The sequence below is a fragment of the Grammomys surdaster genome, unplaced genomic scaffold, assembly GCF_004785775.1.
Source record: "Grammomys surdaster isolate TR1022 unplaced genomic scaffold, NIH_TR_1.0 721, whole genome shotgun sequence".
In the NCBI taxonomy this organism is placed as follows: domain Eukaryota; kingdom Metazoa; phylum Chordata; class Mammalia; order Rodentia; family Muridae; genus Grammomys; species Grammomys surdaster.
Window position 1 is genome coordinate 1,082,711 of NW_021605140.1, and position 21,518 is coordinate 1,104,228.

Sequence of the window (21,518 nt, forward strand, 5' to 3'; positions counted from 1 at the left end):
ACACCACCTCCTCACACATACATAGACCACACACACACACCCTGCATAATACACTACACATACACCACACATGCACATACACCATATACATACCACACATACATATATACACATGCCACACACAGACCACACATACACACACACCACACATACACAGCACACACACACACATATACCACAACACACACACCATACACACACACCATACTCACCACATATACACACAGCACACATACATACACCCACACTACACACACCCACACATACCATACACACCACACATAGAGCACACACACACACACTTACACATACCCCACCCCCACCCCCACAATGGGCTACTTTTCGGCCTTGAGCGGGAAAGCTATCATCTACCATGGTGTGGATAAACCTGGGTGTAATGAAATAAGCCAGGCACAGAATAACAAATGCTGCCTGACTCTCCTCGTTCATGGAAGCTAACATTTCAGACTCACTAAAGCAGAGAGAGTGAACATTGGCTGCTGGGGACTGATGGATTCAGAGCAGGGAAGCTGAGGGGTGCTGGCCACCAAGGAAGCACTTTATTTAGACAGGAGAAGTAAGTTCAGGGGCCCCAACAGATGGGGTTGCCTGATCTTAGAGTTTCAGGGTCTAAAACCGAACTAAGTAAAAGTTTCTACTCTGTGGAATCCCCAAGTAGTCTGTTACAGAAACAAAAACACGAGCTAGTGCACAGCATCTTGGTTCATTGAAATGCTTGCTTGGGTCTAACGGTCAAGTTTGCAGGCTCCGTGCTTGCTTTAGTTTATGTTTGGCCTAAGCGTCTGCTTATTGATTCTGTAGGCAAGAAGAGAGGGTAAGGCTCACACACCACACAAAGGGGTGTCAACCTCTCAGATCAAACACCCTTCTCAGCCTCAGACCCAGGAGTGCCATTGGTCGTTGCTTTTATTTGATGTCTAAATTGCTCTACCATTAAAGTCATAGGTGCAAATGCTAACTCTGAGTGACCGTGACTTATTGTCTTTTCTTTTCTTCCTTTCTTCTTTATCTTTTACTTATCAAGCATCATCCCAGTCAGGTGGTACCTGAGTTGTCTGCAAAGGCCTGTCTCTTTAAAACAATGCATCTCTGCTTCTTCTGGCTTCTAGGAATCTAAATGCTGGGTATGTAATGCTTCACAACAACCCTCTTCTCTACAGAGCACAAGGAGGCCTCTCCTAGCCCGGCTCTTCGGGCCTCAGCAACAAACTTCAACCCTGTTCTGCTTAATTCCAATGACCTCATTGTAGTCAGGAAAATTTTGGTTCATTAACAAAAAATCCAGACCTTATCAACTGAAATAGGGCAGGAAAAGGCAGATGTTTAAATGTTTCATCATGGTTTCGGTCACTAGCTATTTGCTGAGCATCTAGTAGGTACCAGGCACTGAGTACACATCATGAGGTTATAGTCTGAATAAGATAAAGAGAACTTTGTTGCCATATAGCTTAGAATCTATAGACAAGACAGACTTTTCATGGAGGTGCACATAGCCATTTGAGCTAAGGGTTACAACGGTGCCCAAGAACAGAGGCTACACATGGGTGTGACTGGGACTGGAGTTGATCTTACTGGTTGGGAAAAGGTGCCTGTCTCATCTACTGGAAAATGCCTCTTCAAGGCAGGGGGTCAGCCCAAATGTTGCTGAAGGGAAGAGCTGGCAGATTACGATCCCGCAGAGCAGGTATGACATCCCAGGGCAAGCAGCCTGCAGTGGCTCATTCTCCAGGAGCATGCATCAGCGTCCATTCAGGACAGAGCGTAAACACTGCTATTACCTTTCCTAAGTGACCAACTACAAAGTCATATACCCAGGTAAGGACAGTTTGAGGGAAAGTAGCCAGTGACGGCAGACTGCTGGAGGGGGCTGTTCCCACACATGCCCACACATGCCCCCCAGAAAGAAAGAAAGAGAGGGGGGGAGGGAGGGAGAAGGGGAGGGGGAGGGAGAGAGGGAGGGAGGGAGAGAGGGAGAGAGAGACAGAGAGAGAGAGGAACAAGAGTGTTCCTAGCATTCAGATCTGACAAAAACAAGGCTTTTGACACTCTGCAGATCTCCCAGGCCCAATGCGGGACGTGGCTCCAGGTTCTTTCTGGCCAGAACCTGGCTTTCCCACAGGCTAGAGATTTGGTGACTCCCTTGTCCTGTTCCTCCTCCCCAAGACAAAGAAATGTTGCCTTTGATGTCAGGAAAACGTGTTCCTTCCAGCTTTGTCTAGGAAACACAAAGACAGTAAACAGGGGGTGGGTGAACCTGGGGCTGAGATGTTTCTGGGAATGAGAATTAAAATCAGACTCAGGGTCTCTGGCCATTTCCCAAATGCGATGAGTTTATCACTGCCAGGGACAGCGAGTGTACAAAGCTCTTGGCAGTGACCTCTGCTGATTTATGAGGGTTTCTGGTGTGTTTGCATCGTTCTGCCGACAACTGGTCCTAAGGGGAATGTATATCTAGCATCCGCAGAGTGCAAGGGAGCCACTGGAGAGCCCAGCCAAGTCCCAGGTGAAGAAACGGGGCTCCAGAAAACGCCTACACCTATCTTCTTTTGCCTTCTCTTGTCTCCTCATCTTGCCCTGACTTTTCTTCCTTCTCTTCTGTTTATCAACTCCCTGCTCCTCCCCCACCCCCCTCTACAAATTATAGAGATGAAGGCTGATCACAAGAAGGCAGAGCCACATGGCCACACCTACCCCCAGGACACCTACAGGGAGGACAAGAATGACTCTGGTTATATTAAGAAACCACTACCCCAGGACCTAAACCACACAGATGTCTTAGCCACACACCTTCCAGTGGTGGGAAGGACTCAAACCCCTTTAGTGGTTACAGTTGGAGCTCAGAGATGTCCCTCTGCTGAAACACATCTCCTTCATTTTCCCCTCCTGGCTCTGGCTGCTCTGTGGATGGGTCCTCCACTCGCCTGGGATCCTGAGGCAGAATCAGGACGGCTGATGAAAGGAGGGTCAGCAAGGGTCTAGGAAGCACAGGAGCTGGGGTAAGCGAGCAATACGTGCTGTCTCCAGACCACACCTGCTCCAAATTAATATTGTTGTTGTGACAGTCCTCATATGGAAACGTCCTTTGGTTTTAGACAAAACATTGGGACTCTGAGGAGAGGTGTGTGGGTGGGTGAGTGGGTGGGTGAGTGGGTGGGTGAGTGGGGTATTTAGATGAAAGTCTAGGACCTTGGGCTCAAAGCCTGCCTGAGCAGCTGAACCTCTTAAGAATATCGTCCTATCTTCTTCTGAGCCGTGAGCTCCTAAAAACAGCACAGACCTCATCTTGCAGCATAAGAACATCTTCCTGGAGTGGAAACCACTCGGCTGGAATGTGCATAGCGGCCGGGAGCCCTCCTTGTGATTTGTCAAGTGTCCTCTTTTTCTTTCTGCAGGTGCGTGTGCCTCATTGTGACCCTCCATTCCTACGCTTCCTGATCTAATAGCCACACTTGGGGAGCTGTCGGGTCCCTCGAAGGAAAACGAGGGGCAGAGGAGAAGGAACTGGGCCCAGAGCCAAAGGCTTGGATTCAAGTCCCCACTTGGCCTGCTTCTAGCCCCGTCAATCACACTTCCAGTGCAGAAGCAGACGAGAAGCACTGAAGAGTGATTACACCTGTCAAATAATAACGATAACCTTGTACTGTGATTGTGCGCGTGTAAGAGGCTGTGATTGTGTGCGTGTAAGAGGCTGTGATTGTGCGCGTGTAAGAGGCCGTGTGGATGAGGCGGGGGCGGGGGGAGTCCAGAGAAAAGAGGAGGCTTGGCACAAAGAGGACCGGGGGAACGAGTTTAGCTGCACTTCGCTTTGAGATAGAAGTTAAATAGCCCCATTTTACAGATATGGCTACTGACACTGTACTAGATGGGATGTCTCACTCGGGAAAAGAGCCAACCTTTGAACCCTCAGGCTATGCATCTCCCACCTTCAAGGGCTGATTTTCAAGGCTTTTGTCTTTTCATTGGCTGGAATTTGGGTTCAAAGGGACTCAGTGTCTCTTGGCTGAGATGCAGTATACTCATCTACGTGTAGGTGCAGGAGTGAGGGAGGAGTGGGGGAGGGTAGGGAAGGGGTGGGGCTTGCTCCTCAAGTCTTAAGTCTGAGTCAGCCTAATTCGAGGTATAGTCAATTCTCACCATTCCCTATTGGGAGTCATCCAGTATCACCACCGTTAGCCATGGTCATGGCAAAGACCCAGGCTCTGGCACGTAAGGGCAGGTCACAGGCAACTCGCCTTTGAGGTGCCACTCTGGATGGATCTTTGGAGCCTCATCTTTCAAGAGACTCTTAACTGTCTTTAACCAAAGATCTTTAAGCTTTAGGCATGGCCAGCTGAAGCCTAGGGAAAATTAAATTGTTTTGAGAAGGGTCGACTAAGATAGAACATGCTGTGGTGAGAAGGACAGGAAGTGAATCACACCTCAGTGTCTGCTCAGCAAGCAAAGAAGAGAGGGGGCATAGTGACGGATGGCGAGGAGTAGAAACTGGTCAGGCCAGCTTTGTAGCCGTCCTTTGGCTTCTTGCAGTACAGAGGACTGAACCCTGGTCCTCCTACGTACCTTCTAGGCAAGTTCTCGAACACTAAGCTACAGTTATAGTCCCAGGGATGCAGCTTTGAATGACTGTTTTAGGATCATGTGGATCTGAAATGACAAGATCCATTTGGATTTCTCGTGCTGTCTAACAGACCCCGCGGCCCCTTGTTTCCACAAAGGAGATCATTCAAAAGTCATATATGAGTCCAAGAGAAAATGATCCATTGCCTTTACCCTGCGTGGCATCTCACAGATACAACTCAACTGCCCAAAGGCACAGGATTTTAATGCTGTTCTACGCCTGTTCTGAGATAAGAGTAACAACGATAGCTTCAAATATTCCCTTCCACCTCCCTGAATATTATTAGTACAGGAGAAAACATTTTTTTCCTTCCCTCTTTAAGGGTTTGATGCTAGAAATCTATGCTAAGAATCAACAACAAAGACATTCTGGAGTTTAATTCTTTGCTTCCTTCTCTCCAGGAACTCTTGGTAATAAACAGGACCAGCTCACACACAACTGATTTGTTCTTTGCGAATTCATCCCTCCCTCTCCTGTTTGTCTCCCTAAAATAACACCACCCACAGAATACAGTGAGTAACCTCTGAAGCAAGCTGTGGTGGGATTCCTCAGTAAAAACAGCAACAGTGTGGCACACGGTGGACCAGGAAGTAGGCCTACAATGCCTCTTGGATATCACCCTAACAAAGCTTTCCCTAGGCTCGGAGGACTTCTTGAGGCAAGCAGGAAACCTTACTCCCCAATACTTTGACTTTTAAACAAAACAAAAGCAAGACACCTTGCATTCCCTCATGGCACTGATTGTAAACATCTTCGTTTCTATAGTCACAGACACTTTGGCTAGAGGCTTCTGGTCTGCTCATGACGGGTGTAGATCAGATGGTATCTGTAATCACTCGGGCCTCATTCTGGCCTTAAAGTCTTTGACCATTCCAGGAATGGATGAGGTCTGCAGAGAGCTCTGATCACTTAGATTGAGGGCTGTTTCCAAGAAAGGATCTGTCTATACAGCTGCAGATTTCTAGCACCTCAAACATCTGGTGCATAGTGACTATTCCAAATTTTGCTGAACTTAAAATTAGAAACATAATTTAGCTGGTCCTTATTGATTACTATGGTTGCTCCCCAAAAGCTCTTTGAAGTTTAAAGCTAAGAGACAAATTGTAACCTCTGCTTTCCTGTGATAGGCAAAGCTAAGAGTATTACGATTCAAGAACATCGGTTGGTTGGTTTGTCTGATTGCTATCCCTGGTCGGTCCGGAACTTGCTCTGTATGTCAGACTGCTCTCAGACTTGAAGTGATTTTTTTTTTTGTCCCTGATAATAGGCAGAAGCTACTATGCCTAGCAAGACAGCTGCTTTTGAAATACTTGAACCCCCTACACAGAGTGAATCCTAGTGCTGATAGGCACTTACAAAAGGAAAAAGAAATCCTGTTCCTAGACTCTCCAGCTGCAGGGCAGGGGTGAAAGTCCCAGCATTAACACAGGTCAGGGCAGCTGTGGAGCTTGGAAGGTTAAGAAGGCAAGACAGGAAATACAAAAGCCTACGGGAGAGGTTGCTCTACTTGATTCAACTGTCAATCCACTTGATGGACAGGTTTCCAAACCAACCCGATCTCAGTGATCTGTTTGTTCCATTTGTAAAGAAGGATGCAGTTTGAGGCAAACTCTATCTTAAGGCTATGAGCCACTCAGATCTTCTGTTTCCTGTACAATTTCATCATAGGGGTCACCCCGCAGAGGTCAAGGCTTCCCAACTCAAATGGAGGGTGGATGGTCACAAAATCAATACATGGTGACTAGACAAATGATCTAATGACCTAGAGACACTGCCCTTGGACCATCCTTGGCTACTTTGAGCTTTAAAAACAAGCTACATAGTCATCGGGCTGGTCATTGGACTTCTGTTATCTTTCAGAGCACACAGAGGCTTCCAAAAGAAACAAAGGAGGTCTTAGCTTTGTATCTTCCTCTGACTTATCTTCTCCCAAACCTGCTAGCAATGTGCTAAGAGCAATCCCAAAGATTCAGACCTCTGTCCAACGCCAGCCTTCTGATTGCAACATCTGATTTACCCTTTCCAGGGCTTTCCTGGACGAGAGCTCTAGGATAAGCTCAAGTCCTGTATAGCCAGACACCCAAGGACCTCCCCACTTTGATTTCCATGTTTTATTAAAAAGGACAGATAGCACTGTAGAGCCCGGGCTGGGCTGAAACTCACTATGTATTTTAGGCTGGCTTCACACGCACCGGTAGTCTTTCTGCCTCAGTCTTCCAAGTGCAGAGACAATGGGTGTGTACCACCACCACACGCAGCTTGCTTCTGGCCATTACCAGATTTTCATGCAAGAACAGTCTTGTTGACAGAATTGTTTTGTTTATTTGAGACAGTGTTTCACTATGGAGGCCCCTTCTGCCTGGAGCTCCCTGTGTAGCCCAAGCTGGCCTTGAACTCACAGAGAACCACCTGCCTCTACCATCCCAGTGTTGGAATGGGAGGAGTGTGCCACCATGCCTCCTGGGGATTACTTTTTGATCTTGGCTTAGATTTATAAAGCCCTGAGGAATAATACTAAAGTCATTATTATTTGTGAGGTCACACTTACAAATCTATAGCACTTTTAATCTTTTCAAAGAATTTTCAGAGCTTTAGTTCATCTGATTTTTCTAAAATCCTACTTAATAGGCTGTGGAAAGACCTCATCTTCGCTGAGGTATAAAGAGGCCAAGGACCTCGCCCAGGACCTCAGTGCTAGTCCAGACCAGTGTAGGTTCACTGATGCCTTATAGTTGAAAGCAGAGAAGTCCAGCCCTTAAATACACCCCATGCCCATCTACACCCCTGCTTCCCAATCTATAAAATAGGAACAACACAGAAAACAGCTGAGGGCTTTAGCCACAGCCCACAGGGCTTTATGGATGCTTTGGTCTCAGCCCAAATTCTCAAAAGAGCCAAATGGGTCAGCAAATGCTGGGCCCATGCTGGTAGAGTGTCCTGTGAAACCCTCCCAGGAAGCAAGCATGAACAATTAACCTTACTCAAATGGTCAAATGAAAAACAAAACCAGAGCTGCAACACCCAGACCTACCTCTCTTTGCTCAGCCTGGGAGCTGCCAGCATTTTCTTTCTTTCATGTTTGTGGGTCACTATCTTAGGACCTACTGTGGTAGCCTGACAGAATTCCTGTCTCAAAGCAGGGTGTTTCTATCGGCATAGGGGTCATTATCCCCACTTAGCAGATAGGTAAATTGAGGGAGGAGAGAAGTGTAAAGGCCTTAGATACATAAGTCTAGAAAAAGCATAGGACAGACATGGGATCAGGCCTGTGCCCTGGCCTCTGGGACTTAAGTTTCTCTAGGTCTCAGGGAGCCAGATAAGCCTTCAGCACTAAAACTCTAATCCAGGAAGGGATGGGCTGCAAACTTCTAGCCAGCAGGTTGGAAGAGGTCATCCATAGTCTTTATAGGCCATAGGTTGTGATGGCTTTTAACCTCCTTTCTGTTTCTTGAAACTTTGAAGCTGTAACACTCTGCTTGGTGCAGGTGACTGGGCTGGCTAGGTAGGTAAGGAAGGCTGTGGCTACCACAGGGCAGGCCTGGTCCCTGATGGGTCCACTCCATGCTGACAGAAAAATGTCCTCAGAGATTAGTCACTGTGTCGCTGTGACCAAACGAAAGTGGAGTCTTTCTAACTTAGCTTAGAAGCTGCAGAGTCACCATGCCTGACCCTGTCTTTCTGCTTCACTGAAGCTTTTCAATGACTTTCATGCTATATTGCTTGGTTCAAATTGATATAGCCTGTGGCTCAAATCGAGCTCTTGGTCCAGGGATATTTTTTTTTAAATAGTTAAAACAATTATGGTGGTTTTTTTGTGAAAAAGTATGAGTTGAATTTCATTGTCAACATACACACTTTTGGGGACACAGCCCCATCCATCAGATCTTTTTTTTCCCCATTGTGACATCACCATTGTAACACAGACCATGTGTTCCGCAAACCTAAAGTTTATATTATATAGTCCTTCACATGGAAAGTTTAGCTCTCTAACTGCTCTCTTATTTAATGTAAAAGAGTCACCGTATTTTCATAATTACCCTGTTACGGACTAAGTTTGTATCCCTCTAAAGCTCATGCCCTTGAAGGTCTGTCTCCTCACATCATGGTGATGGATGAAGGTGAAGCCTTCGAGATACGATGCTGTTTAGATGAGGTCATGGGGGTGAAGCCCCATGATAGTGTTGGAGTTCTTATAAAATGAAGATACCAAACTACTTGAAGGTTGGGACACAACAAGATGGCGGCTATCCAGAAGCCAGGACAAGGTCAGCACCAGGAAACCCATCTGCAGGCACTTAAACCCCAGAGTTCCCAGCCTCAGGACCCAGAAGACCAAACACTCCCTCAGTCACCCAGGCTAACATTGTGTCACAGCCTGCAGCCTGAGCAGACCTAACACACTGAGGAAGGAAGGTACAGGTGGCTCCTAAGTGGTGACAGTAGTTCTGAGGGATAATCTGATTTACATTTCTTCAACTTCAAAGTTGTGCAAAAGCTACATGTATCTCATACAAACTATATGTTGAGCTTTGATCATCCCTCAGCCTGGCAACATTACAAGTAATCTTTCCTGATGCTGGGTAGCAGGGGCAGAAGCTACAGCCAAAGCTCAGCCACAAGACCCCAAGACAGGAAATGTTCACCAGTGTTCCACAGCACCCAGACTGGACACTGGGTCGGTGAAGTGTATTAAATGCGTCTTTTGACTTAAGGCTATTTTCAACTTATGGTAAGTTGATTGGAGTATAGCCCATCATAAGCCAAGGAACATCTGTATTACTGAAAGAGGGGTTATCTCTGTGTGCTAACTTGTGGAAATATGTGAAACTTGTCAAATGTACTTAGCATAAAAGAACAAAGCACGCTTATGCCATTAGGAAAATAAAATAGTAAATGTTTTCTTCTCTTTCTGTGGGCCAGTCGCTGTGGTCATCTGGCTCTTTTCATTCTGTCACCTCTCACCCCAGGTGGAAGGTCTGCTATATCTCCACTCTACAGGAGAGGGAAGGAAGACTTAAGGAATTTTGGTGTGTTAGTTATTGTTTCTATTATTGTGATAAAACACTGTTACCAAAGTCACCTGGGGAGGAAGATGGTTAGTTTCATCTTACATCTCTCAGGGAACGTTCCATCACTGAAGGAAGCCAGGGCAGGAACTCATGGCAAGAACTTGGAGGCAGGAAAGGAAGCACTTAAGGGTGGAGTTGTGGGAGTTACTGGCTTGCTTCTTATGGCTTGCTCAGCCTGCTTCCTCATACACCTCAGGCTCATGTGCCTGGGATGACGCCACCCGCAATGGGCTGGGTCCTCTCACATCAATCATCAATCAAAAAAAGGTTCTACAGGTCCACCTGGTAGGGACATTTTCTCAACTTGAGGTTCCCTCTTCCTAAATGATTCTAGCTTGTGTCAAGTTGATGTAAAACTAGCCAGAACTTTAGGTGACATTCCCAAAGTAAGGCTGCTAGGAGGACTGTGTTTTTATATGAGGAAACACACTTACATGTGAGCAACAGAGAAGAGGCAAAGAGGCTAAGAGTGGGACCTGGCTCAGGAAGAGAGATTTATTTAAGTTTATAGAAGTTAGGTCTAGATACATCTTCCTGTCTAGTCTACCTCACAGGCTTGCCTGGGACACAATGCATTTGGAAGTACCTGAAAGATCACACAGAACTGTACTCACGAAAGCCAGGTACTCGATATCTTATCAAGGTATCACATACTTATTTTTCAAGTTCTCTCATCAAATCTCCCTACACACACACACACACACACACACACGCACACACACGCACGCACGCACACTCACGCATGCACATACACACTAGATGGGGTGGGAGAGGTGGGATGGTGGGATGGCCTCAAACTCTCAACTATCTCCCTGCTTCAGGCTCCCAGTTTCTGGATCTACAAATGTGCCCAGCTAAATGTATCCTTATTATACATTACAATTTATTTTCTAGCTCTGCCCACTAAAACCACTGAGAAACAAACAAACCAGGGACCACGAGCACTAAGCATTTGCTGCTAAGAAGAATCAGGGGTCCTCAGTGACAAGGCTTTTTCCAGGTCCAGGACAGACCATGGTGTTTCCTCGATAGTTGGATGACATCAAAGATTAATGAGGTTACATCGGAAGGAATCGACTGGCTAGACATGGTAAAACTCATGCATCAATAAAGACAATCAGTAAAATAGATCATAAAACATATTAAATGTGTTTAAAACTCGTGAGTTTAAAAAACACTGAAAGCAAAACCAAACCTCCCATTAGCCACCAAATGAAGGTGACACCAGATCACTCACTGTACTAGAAACCAGCAACAAAGAAAGAATCAAGTGTTCTCCTGCCTTCTTACATGAACTGCAATAGTAGGTAATGGACCAGCAGTTGAAAGAAGTCCTTCTGCTGGAAGCCTTGCAGATCATCAACAAGGAACAAAGGCTAAAATGAGAACATCAGGATTTCACTACCCCAATTAACTAATGCTGTGCAGCAAGAAACACCAGCAATGGCTAAGATATCACACCGACACACAGACAGACAGACAGACAGACACACACACACACACACACACACACACACACACACACACATACATACACAGAGAGAGAAAGAGACAGGGAGAGAGAGAGAGAGAGAGAGAGAGAGAGAGAGAGAGAGAGAGAGAGAGAGACAGAGACATCATTGCATGCCTTGTGACAGGACAGCACAATAAAGTCTACAAAAGTCAAAGCTAAACCTAATTAAATGTCAAAGTCAAACACCCAACTGATAGGAAATATGGGTGACAGAAGAACATGTTGTGTGCACCACAGGGCCATCACCAGAAAGATCCAGACTAAAACCTTCACAGGATGAAACATTTAACTTCGTCCAATATCCACAGAGGAGGGAGGAGGGGAGGAGGGGAACGAGGAGGGGTGGCCTGACTTCATCAAATATGCACAGGGGTTGGAGAGGGGAGAAAGATAATTAAAGTATAATTTAAGAACACACATGTTGGTTTATAGCACTATGCAGCCCTTATTTGGAATCTAATTTTTAAATGGTGTTTTAAAAAATTATTTATGGGACTATTAAAAGTACATACACTTGTCTGATGGTATTAAGGAGTTATTGACATTTTATTAAATTGTGATAATGATATTGTGGCAATGTTAAAACAAAAAAAAAGGGTATTCTCCTTACAGGGCAGCAGGTAAAAATGTAGGCAGGGACACAGTGAAAAGGAGATCACTGACATACTGACGACCTTTGAGGCTGGAGGAAGGCTCATAAAGGTTTGTGTTTCTGCTCTTTCCCCTCATTTATGTTTGAGAGTTTCCACGAGGAAATGCTAAAGTAAACCCTCCCTGGTGTCACAGAGACTAGGACATCATGGCTTGGCCAGTGTGTCTTTCTGAGGTTTCATAACCTTACACCCTCATGTTGCCTCTGTGTTTCAGGCCACCTGCACAGGGGTGCCCCAAAGAGCTTCCCCACCCGCCTCCTTACTGGGTCACATCAATATTGTCCTTGAGAGCATATACAAAAATATGGCAGGGGATAAAAGGAGTCCTTGTGACTTAAGGATTTTTCTCCAAAGCTATAAAGACCATGAGGGCTTCATGATGTCAGTGGGTGGAGACTGAGTCAAATCTGTCCAACAGGGGCATTCAGCGGACTCCAAGATGGGGGAGAAAAAGGGTGAGTGAGGAGCTGTTTTCGGTCTGAAATCTTGAGTGAGTGACAAGGGACACTGTCATGGCCTCATGTCATTGTTTGCTTTGGTATAGCTGTGTAGACTATCCTAGATAGGATGGTAATGGCAGGGCAAGTCATACGAATTCTCTGCCTATAGCATCTGTAAGCATCCTGATAATGCCCTGTGGGGTGGAATCCTTCCTGTGGTCTTCATTTAACCCCAGAGCTCACTCCTTTGCGGTCTTTTCACACAGTTGAAATGGTCTTCTGATTTCTGTCTCTCTCACCTGAGTCTTGCTGAAGACAGGGGCTTTCATCTGCTCTTTGTGGTGTCTCACCATTATTCAGTTCCCGGAATACAGAGCCGCTCAGGAAACGCTAACTTCATGGGGACAGTCACCATGAAGGCAGGGCAAAGTGTGGGCATCACAGCTGGACAGGTGTGGATTTGATTCTTGACCCAGCCAGCTCACAATTCCCACTTTAATGATGTCATATTACTGTTTTCAGTCTACTCCTGACCTCGTAGACGGGTTTAGATTTTGTAAAATTCTGTAAATCACTTTTTTTTTCGAGAAAAGATAAGGCAGATACAAATGGTCCTACAACACATAGCGGCTTGATTTACAGTACTCTGAAGTTACAACCGTGCATACACACTGGGCACTCAATAGACTTCAGGTCTGGATCGTTCCCTGACTAGTGCTACTCGGTATAATCCCGCTTCTAGACACTGGGTAGTGAGTGAACTGAAGCTCCCAGTCAGCCTGGGCTCCTGAGGGAAAGGGCAGATCCCTGAGTGTTCTGAGAACGAGAAGCTTTGATGTGTGTAGTGAGTACATTTTAATAAGCTATTTCAACTCACGATGGGTTTACTAGGGTGCAGTTCCAGTTAGCATCTCATCTTGAAGAACTACAAGTTCTTTTCTGTATCTGTGAAGTAATGCAACCCAAGAAGAAGGTTTTGGAATTTCACGGTATACCTATCTGGAATAGTCTACTGACAGACTTATAAATAATAAAAGCTGGTCTTCTAGCTACTTGTAAAACCTCTGACTTGTATTAAACGGTCAAGTTGTAAAGTGATTAAGGAATGCCTTATGATAATAATTTGGGTCAATGAGCAAACCTGGGCGTCTTCAAATGTGTATCTCCCTCCATCTTTGACATTCTGACTGGTTATCTCATAGCTGTGAGAATCCAAGTTGATTGCACTGGGGGCTCCGGGAGCTAGAAACTCTTGCCAGATTTCCTCCACCCTCTTAGCCACATCCTGTAGAGGTTGCTTCTTGAGATCTTGGACGGCCAGCCAGAACCTGGAGTGAAAGCAGAAACGCAGTCAGTTCTATTTGGACTCTGCTGGAGATGGTTCCAGAGCGGATGCTGTGTATTCCCCTGCCTGCCTTGGTGCCACATGTGAGTTCCACGGGACTGCTAAAAGTACAGGGTGTACGGATGAAGGCGGACTAAAACTGCATGTAAGACGATGTGAGCTTCCAGGGACCAGCAAGATGTTCTCTTGCCTCTGCACAGAGATTTCTTAACCCGAGAGCACAATAGCCATTCAGGCCGGGGAGTTCCTGTTTGGTGTCAGGGGCTGCCTCATAGAACACTAAGCAGCCATTCATGTGCCCCTCCCCATGGCCCGCTGGGCATCGGCCATATCTTTTAAGCTACAGCAACTGGCAAGTATCTCCAGAGATTGTCGAATGTTCCTGAAAAATAAAAATTCTGCTTGGTTGAAAAAACCAACTACTCTTCATGCAGGTCTCTTCATAATGGGAGTCTCTTTGTCAAATCTGGCTGGGGTCATTTAGGGACATCAAAATAAGGAAAAGGAGGTTAAAGAATCCACTCAGCAGTTAAAAGCACTCGCTGCTCTTCTTGGGTCCCGTTTCCAGCATCACACTGGGCATCACAATTGCCTGTAACTCTAGTTCTAGGGCATCCAACTCCCTCTTCTGGCCTCCAGAGGTACTGCATGCATGTGGTGCACATACAGACAGGCAGGCGTCTACACATACACATGAATAAAATTAATAAAGTAAAAAGTTTTTAAAAGGAACATGTCACCAAAGCAGGCAGAACCCTGAAATTATAAAAGACATTTTGTCTAGAACGAGTCAGCCACTCCTGTTAGAGAGGAACAAATTGGGGAGGACATGCGTGTCAGTTCTTAACATGGTGCTGGGCACCTAGTAGGTCTTCAATAAACAGTTTAGAGAGGATTTGTCTGAAAGAAAGCTGAAGAGGCATCTCTACCAAAAGATATTTTAGGGAGTATGAGAGGAAAATATGGCCCCTCATTTCCAATTGCTTCCCCATAATCTTTCAGCATCTGCCAGGGAGCTATTGACAGCCTGGTATGAGAGGTTTAATCAACAGAGTCAAAGCAGCTCCCAGCACCATCAACCTCCCCCTCCCCCCACCCCAGGATCCCCCCAGGGCATTCTATCAGTGGGACCCAGCGCTGGGTAGCACATTCTCCCCTGCAAAGGGGACAGGCCAGTGTCCTCAGTGAGATAATGAAGGGTCCACCACTGTGTGGTGTATACAGCCACAGGCAATAAACACAGACATAGTCTCGTCAGTGCTGGGGAAGACGAACTCAGATGAGGTATAAGGTGGAAAGTACATTCAATCGGCCATCAGATTCCACCCAAAGTAAGATGGGGTTGCTTATTAGTGGTATTAGTTATTTTATTTTTTAAATAGTTTGCGTGGTTTTCCCCTGCTCACAGATGTGTGGCCCAAAGGCGCCACCCAGTGGCAGACCTAAATAATACAGCCCAATTTCTTCTAGGAACGTTGGGACACTGTGTGTTTGTTTCCAGGATATCTCCAACTTTCCCAGTCTGCCCTTTAGGAATTGAATGATCTCTTTAAAAAGACCCTTTCCCCCTACCCCGAACCTGAAGAGCCAAGAAGGCAAAGAAAATAAGGACACCCCTCTATCAGGAAAACGGGGAATTCAGTTCTGTTCTCAGCCTGGCTATGCTGCTGTCTGGAATTGTACTGTTCCAGGTAGTCTTTGATCATTTGGGAAATGGGTACAAAGTGGGTGAAGGGGAAAGAACTCTGGATGAGTTCCCATTCACACTTAACTCTGGAATGTTTCCAGGCCCCTGGGTGGGAGTTAAGGGACAGGCAAGCGACAGCTTCCAGTCACCACCTCCCACCTGAGCTCTTAGGATTTCAACTCTTCCCCCAACGGTGCTCAGGGGAAAAACTGCCTGGCTCTCATGGAAGCTCTGCTTCATCTCCTGCCTTTTAACAGCTGCCCTCCTTGGAGTTCAGGTCCTTCCCTTCTGGCCCCCAGGGAGAGAAGTCAGGGAGCTTTATGGGATCTACTGGGTGGGTAAAGAAGCATAGAGTCGCCTCTGGGCCAAGTCTCCGGCTGTGGACAGCCTTCTGGGTCATATTTCTTCCTGCACCTGTGGGGCTTCTGTGACTTCTCACACAAATAGTTGGCCCATGGGTGATTTTTTTTTTGTTTGCTTCCTCCATCAGTGTCACCTGGGAGGTCACCTTTTACCATCTGTCCCTTGCTAGTCTGGTCTGCTGTGTGGGGAGCCATGGAGACCCCATGGAAAGGTTCTGTAGACCTCTGTAGTTCCTGGGGCTTCAGGATGCCCTTTGCAGAAGGATGTGAGAGGAACTGTATGGCACATCCCTCTTCTGAGTATACAGAAGGACCAGAGAGACTGTCAGAGCAAATTTCAGAATCAAATCGAATATGTTTTTACATTGAAAACACCAAAAGAGTTCCTCCATCAATTAAAGTTGAGAATTTTTGGTTTATAAAAGCACAAGGCAAAATAGCAGGCATGTTACAGGAGAGGCAAGGTGGGGGCGGGGGGAGGAGAAGAGCGAGAAGGGGATGGGGAGGGCACATAGTGTGTAAGAGTGACATTCTCTGGACAGCTTTCTCTTCCTGTGTACATAGGACTCAGCCCAGCCTTCTGTCTGCTTTGGAGATGACCTACCTTGTCTCTCCTAGGTGACAGCGAAAACGTTGTCACAACAGCATCCTGACACCTCGTATGTGTTTACCATCTTGGCTTGGAGGAACCTTTTGGTGATTTGAAATGCAGAACAGGCTGTGGTTTGTGCTTGCCATCTTCTTGCCCTGCCAGTCTGAACTGAACTGGGAGCTCAGGCCAAGCCCCTCCCTGCCCTCCCACCGCCAAAGGGCCACAAAAGCTTCTGTCTCTGTGTCCTCTGTGGGTGGGTGGCCCACTGAGGATATCGAAATGGCTGCTCTTATCAAAAGCCTGCAGGTGCCGCTCCACTGAGGAAGCGGTTAGCCATCAAATGCCAGCGGCTCCATCAAATGCAGCCATCCTGCACTAAGCCCTCAGCTGGAGCGGAGAGCCTTAGGGACTGGCAGGGCACAGTGGCTCCAGGGTGCTCGGAGACCACCTGCCCTGCCTCTCCCCTAGCCACTGCCAGTTGTCAGAGCAGCAAGAGGTGGTGTTGTGCTGGCATTTGATCTGTGTTCATGGCTCAGAAGTGAATGCAGGAGAGGAAACTGGTCTTGGAGGAGGGCAGCTTGTTCCAAAAGCACTAGGGTAAAGCATCTGGGGTCCATGGGGCTGGAGGATGGTCCGGGACTGCCTTACTTGCTCCCTTTCTCCCTAGATGCGGACAAGCAATGGGGTGTTTCTCTTCTAGACTGGCTAGAGCAGGAGAAGCCATGAGCCATCGATCATTTTCCGTTCCATCAGGAGGTCCATACACCTCCATACTTACCAGCTTACCAGTCTTTTCACAAACTAGAATGTTCAGAGGCTATACAACACAGCCCTGGGCTTGTTCCCAGAGAAAAAGTGAATTCCTTGGCAGAAGGAAGTGTGTCTGTGCCCTCTGCTGGTCACCAGGTGACTCAGAACAATGAACAAAAAAACATTGAGCTTTTGGTCTGGTTGGCTGCAGGGATGATTCTCAGGGGCCCCTATGAGCAGCACCCGAGCTGAGCTTAGCACAGGACAGGAGCCAAACTCCTGCAGATGGCCACAGCCTTGTAGGAGTCACTCCATTCTGATTTGTCATCTGTTTGGTTACTGTGGGGTCCCCACTGGCCCTGATGAAACTTCTGGGGTCTTCTTAGGGCTTGGGGCAACTGCTGAAGCCAAGGCTGGAGATGAAGCTCTTGAGGCAAAACCTGGCAGCCCCCTGCGCGTGCTTTTAATTGCTTCTTCCCTCAGCTGACACCGTATGGAAGTAGGGTCATCAATCTGCAGGTTAGAAGAACAACTCTGCTCTCTCAGGAGATGTTACAGCTCATAAAAAATGTAGGGGGGACGTTCTTTGTTGCAGGTTTTGATTTTTAACTCGTGCCCTGCCATATGGCAGAGAGTGTCAAGCCAGGCAGGACAAAGATTTGTACCGGGAAGATGGAGCAGGGACAGGGGCAAATGGCACTGTCACCATTTAGGGAAATTTCACAAAATAGGGAAAAGGATTAAGTCAGCTCTGTGGGGCCTGCTTCAGGATTGTGAGGCTCCCAACCTGCTGGCTCAGCTGTGGCCCCACCCCTTGGCAGCTCAGCTCTGGGCTTGGATGGTTAGAACAAGAGATAGCTTATGGTTGGAGCCCCCCGCCCCCTCCCGTCCCCACCACTATCCCTAGAGATGACAATCCTCGGTCATCTCACTCAACCCAAAGAAAACGATCAGAAGAGGGGCTGAGTAAGATGCTTGCGGTATAAGCACGAGGACCCAGGTTCGGATCCCCAGCACCCATGAAAGGCAGATATAAAAATGTGTGCACATGTCATTCAGGGAAGACCCCTGGGGTTTCCTGGCCAGCCAGGCTACCAAATTAATGAGCTGTGGGTTCAGTGAGAGATCCTGTCTCAAAAACTAAGGCGGAGATTGGTCAAGAACTACATCTGATCTGTACTTCTGCTTTCTGCAGACTTGTGCATGCACAGGCATGTACACACACACACTCATTCACACATGTACATGACCATGTCCATACACCCTGCACACAGTGATCAGAAGTGGCCTTTCCATGACACTATGACATCATAGACTCCTTGAAAGGTCTAGGCAGCACTTTGAGGCATTCTCTTCATTATTCTGAAGTTCTGGGTTCAGTTTCACCAATTGGCTACTTTGCTGGTACTCTGCGTGCTGTGCCTGGTAAGACTGAATGAAATAGCCCTTTGTACTAGAGAGATTCGAAGAGCACCAGAAGACAGAAATAGGAAAGCACTTTGCAATATACCCAGCTTTCTTTCCCTCCTTTTTTTCTTCTTCTGTTTTGATTCCAGTATCCTGGACTCACGACCAGCCTTGGAGAGAGGGGACAGCCCAGCAGGTCCAATATAACAGATAAATAGGAGCCTCAGGCTATACACTGTCCCCAGCTTCCAGGGGCCACTGTGCACAATGAACATGCTAGAGATACACTTGTTCCGCCATGCATGGCTACTGTGGACAAGGGGCAGAGCCAGGTTAACCCTGAACCCTTGGGACCTGGGTCATGGAAGGGTTTAGCAAGTCTGTGGCTAAAAGAGTGAACAAAGGAGGACAGAAAGCAGCTATTTGGTGATAAAGGATTGAAGGGTCTTCCAGTCGTGTGACTTAAAGCTCAACTTTCCTCTCTATGTCCAATTACGCTGAATACCATCAACACAGAACCTGGGCCTCCAGAGAGGATTAGGTGAAGCTCCTGAGCTATAGCTTCTCGCTCTGCTGTTCTATTTTCTTTATCTACCTTCCTGTCGTGGATCAGAGGGGACCTTCTTTAAGTCTGGATTTATGCATGCATGCTGGGGGCTGGCGCATTCACACATGTGCATGGACATTCTTTCACCCAAAATTAAATGTAGCCCTCCTGGCACCAGGCAAGCTGCTGGCAGAGGCACAAATGGAAAGAGCAGAAGAGAGGGAACACCTGCCAGGGACACACTCGCCAGTGCACTTGGGACTTGAGTGTCATGCATATTTCCTGAGACTAGTTTTATTGGAAAATTGGCCCTGGCTGTGCTGCAGCTTTTGACAGCAAAGCCCACAGGCTGTACAGGGAGTAGCTAAGCAAGTAGACGCCCCTTGGGTCTACACAGTGAACAAGATTCTATGGTCATTCTTCTTACTATCTGCAAGGTTTTGGGTGTCAGAGGGCTCTGAAGTCTACTGTGGGCTGAGAAACTAGCAAAGGACATACTCTGTATCATTCCATCATGGAGTCGAAACAGGACAGAAGGATCTATGGGGACCCAGCTGGAGATAGAGTTTGGGACCGGCTGACCCCAGAGAGAGACCAGCAGGGAATGTACAGCTTGTTTCTTGCATGGCCCAGGGAGGCTAGGACTGTTAAATCCATTAAAATAATACTCTGAGCTGCCTCCTCACTCTGAAACCCCACAGTCCCGTAGTTTTACTAGATGGATGGTGTTATCAAAACCATTTGACTATTTAATCCCATTTAAAAGCCTCCATCCCAACCATAGCCAGAGAAGCCAGTACTTGAATTCACCCCAGGTAAGGTTTTAGGTGTTACCCTAGTGTGGATGGTTAGAAGTCAGGACTTCTGTTGCAAATGCCCGGTCAGGAACCAAAATGGCCCCCTGAGCTGTGGTTGAAATATTGTAAAGAGACTGCTGAAAGAACTATTGTATCATAGCCTGAAGTAAGAACACTTTGTCTGGCTTAGGTCTGATCAGAAAGGCAAAGGCACACCATCGGTCCCAACACCATCCCAGGACTTCACAGCTGGGCACAGTCATCAATAAAGCACAGATCTGGGGTGTGCATATCAAGCGCATTTCCACAGAGGATTAACTAAGGGGGAAGACAACCCGGATGTGGGCAGCACTGACCCCACAGGCTGGGAGCATGGATGCATTGAAAGCAAACAGAGGGGAACACACTAGGTGCAGGTGTTCTCTCTCTCTCTTTTTGCTTCTTGGCCACCAATGTCTCTGCTCTGTTTCATCCTTTCCACAGACATCCACAGAAACCTCTGTAATCAAGGGCCAAAGCGAACCTTTCTCCCCTTGAGTTGTTTCAAGTATTGGTCGCAGAGATAAAAACATTCTGTCCAATACCCACCCATGGCTAATTCAATGCTGTGGCTTAGAATATAGTCTCTGTTTTCTGGTTCTGTGATGTCTTGCGAATTCTTCAAAGTCAAGCTTAGGATGTGTGTCTACTTTCTCTGACATCCATTTCTCCTTCCTTTACCTAATTCTAAAACGGCTCTAGAGGCTACACTTACCACATCTAATTAGTAACTTAATAGTTTCTTGTGCATTGTCTTCAAGGCCCTACAAGATTGTTTCCAGGGAGAGATCCCACATCTTGACTGTCTAGTACTCCTTAGTAGACCCTGGTTAGGCTTGCTGTAGCATAGGTTTGCCATAGATACCACCCGATGGATGACACGGATTTTACCCATTAACATGAGAGAATACAGCTCATTTTTCAACATTACAAACTTCACCAATATTACAATCGATTTCTTTAGATTGAAGATCGGCAGCACTCCAGAAATCCTCCAAGCTTCCAGTGCCAAATTGAGACTGTTGAGACATCCAGTCTTATGAACTGAATAAGTACTGAACTCTCAGCCTCTCTAGTGTGTGAGGGCCATTGTTGGACTACCTGGACCACATCCTGTAAGAGCATCTAGTAATTCTCCTTTAATGGATATATTCATTATGACAGTTTTGAGAACCTTACTAAGACAATCACTGACGGGTCTTACCTTGTGATACACCTAATTACAGTTCCATGAATCTCCTGGTTCCTTATCTGATGCAGAGAGGGGGAGAGGGGCAGCTGAGTAAGCCCACACTTCCTCCTTGTCTGTGAGCAAGAACTTCTTTGCTCTCCCACTAGCTCTCTCTTTAGCTCACTGCAGATCTCATTTCCCAGATGGTTTCTTTTTTCTCCTATCAAGTAGCCATTATTTGCATATTTCCCTCCTAAGTTATGGGCCTAAGGAACAACCAGGTACAGTGGTGTCCTCTGATCCCAAAATCACACAGAAGTGACAGAATTCTCTATTCTCTAAACGTGTGCTTTCATTAGCTTGTATGTCAGATCTCTAGTTATACAAACCTGACTTGGCTTGCTGGAGTTCTGGATTGAGCCCATCGATGCCCTCCTTTCTGTCTAACAATACAAGGACCCTCAATCTCTAGGGCTGGCACGTTTCGGGGAAGGAGTATTCTGAGCTGCC

At 46.8% G+C, this 21,518-nt stretch overlaps 1 protein-coding gene across 4 annotated transcripts in view; it reads right to left on the bottom strand.

Annotated features, from left to right (window-relative positions):
• Rgs6 (regulator of G protein signaling 6) overlaps positions 1–21,518 on the bottom strand; it is a 529,723-nt gene that overhangs the window by 26,628 nt on the left and 481,577 nt on the right. For all 4 annotated transcript variants that reach the window (XM_028782177.1, XM_028782175.1, XM_028782176.1 and 1 more), the window contains exon 15: positions 13,453–13,639. In XM_028782177.1, coding sequence (XP_028638010.1) covers positions 13,453–13,639 — 187 coding nt within the window. The remainder of the gene's footprint in view (positions 1–13,452; positions 13,640–21,518) is intronic.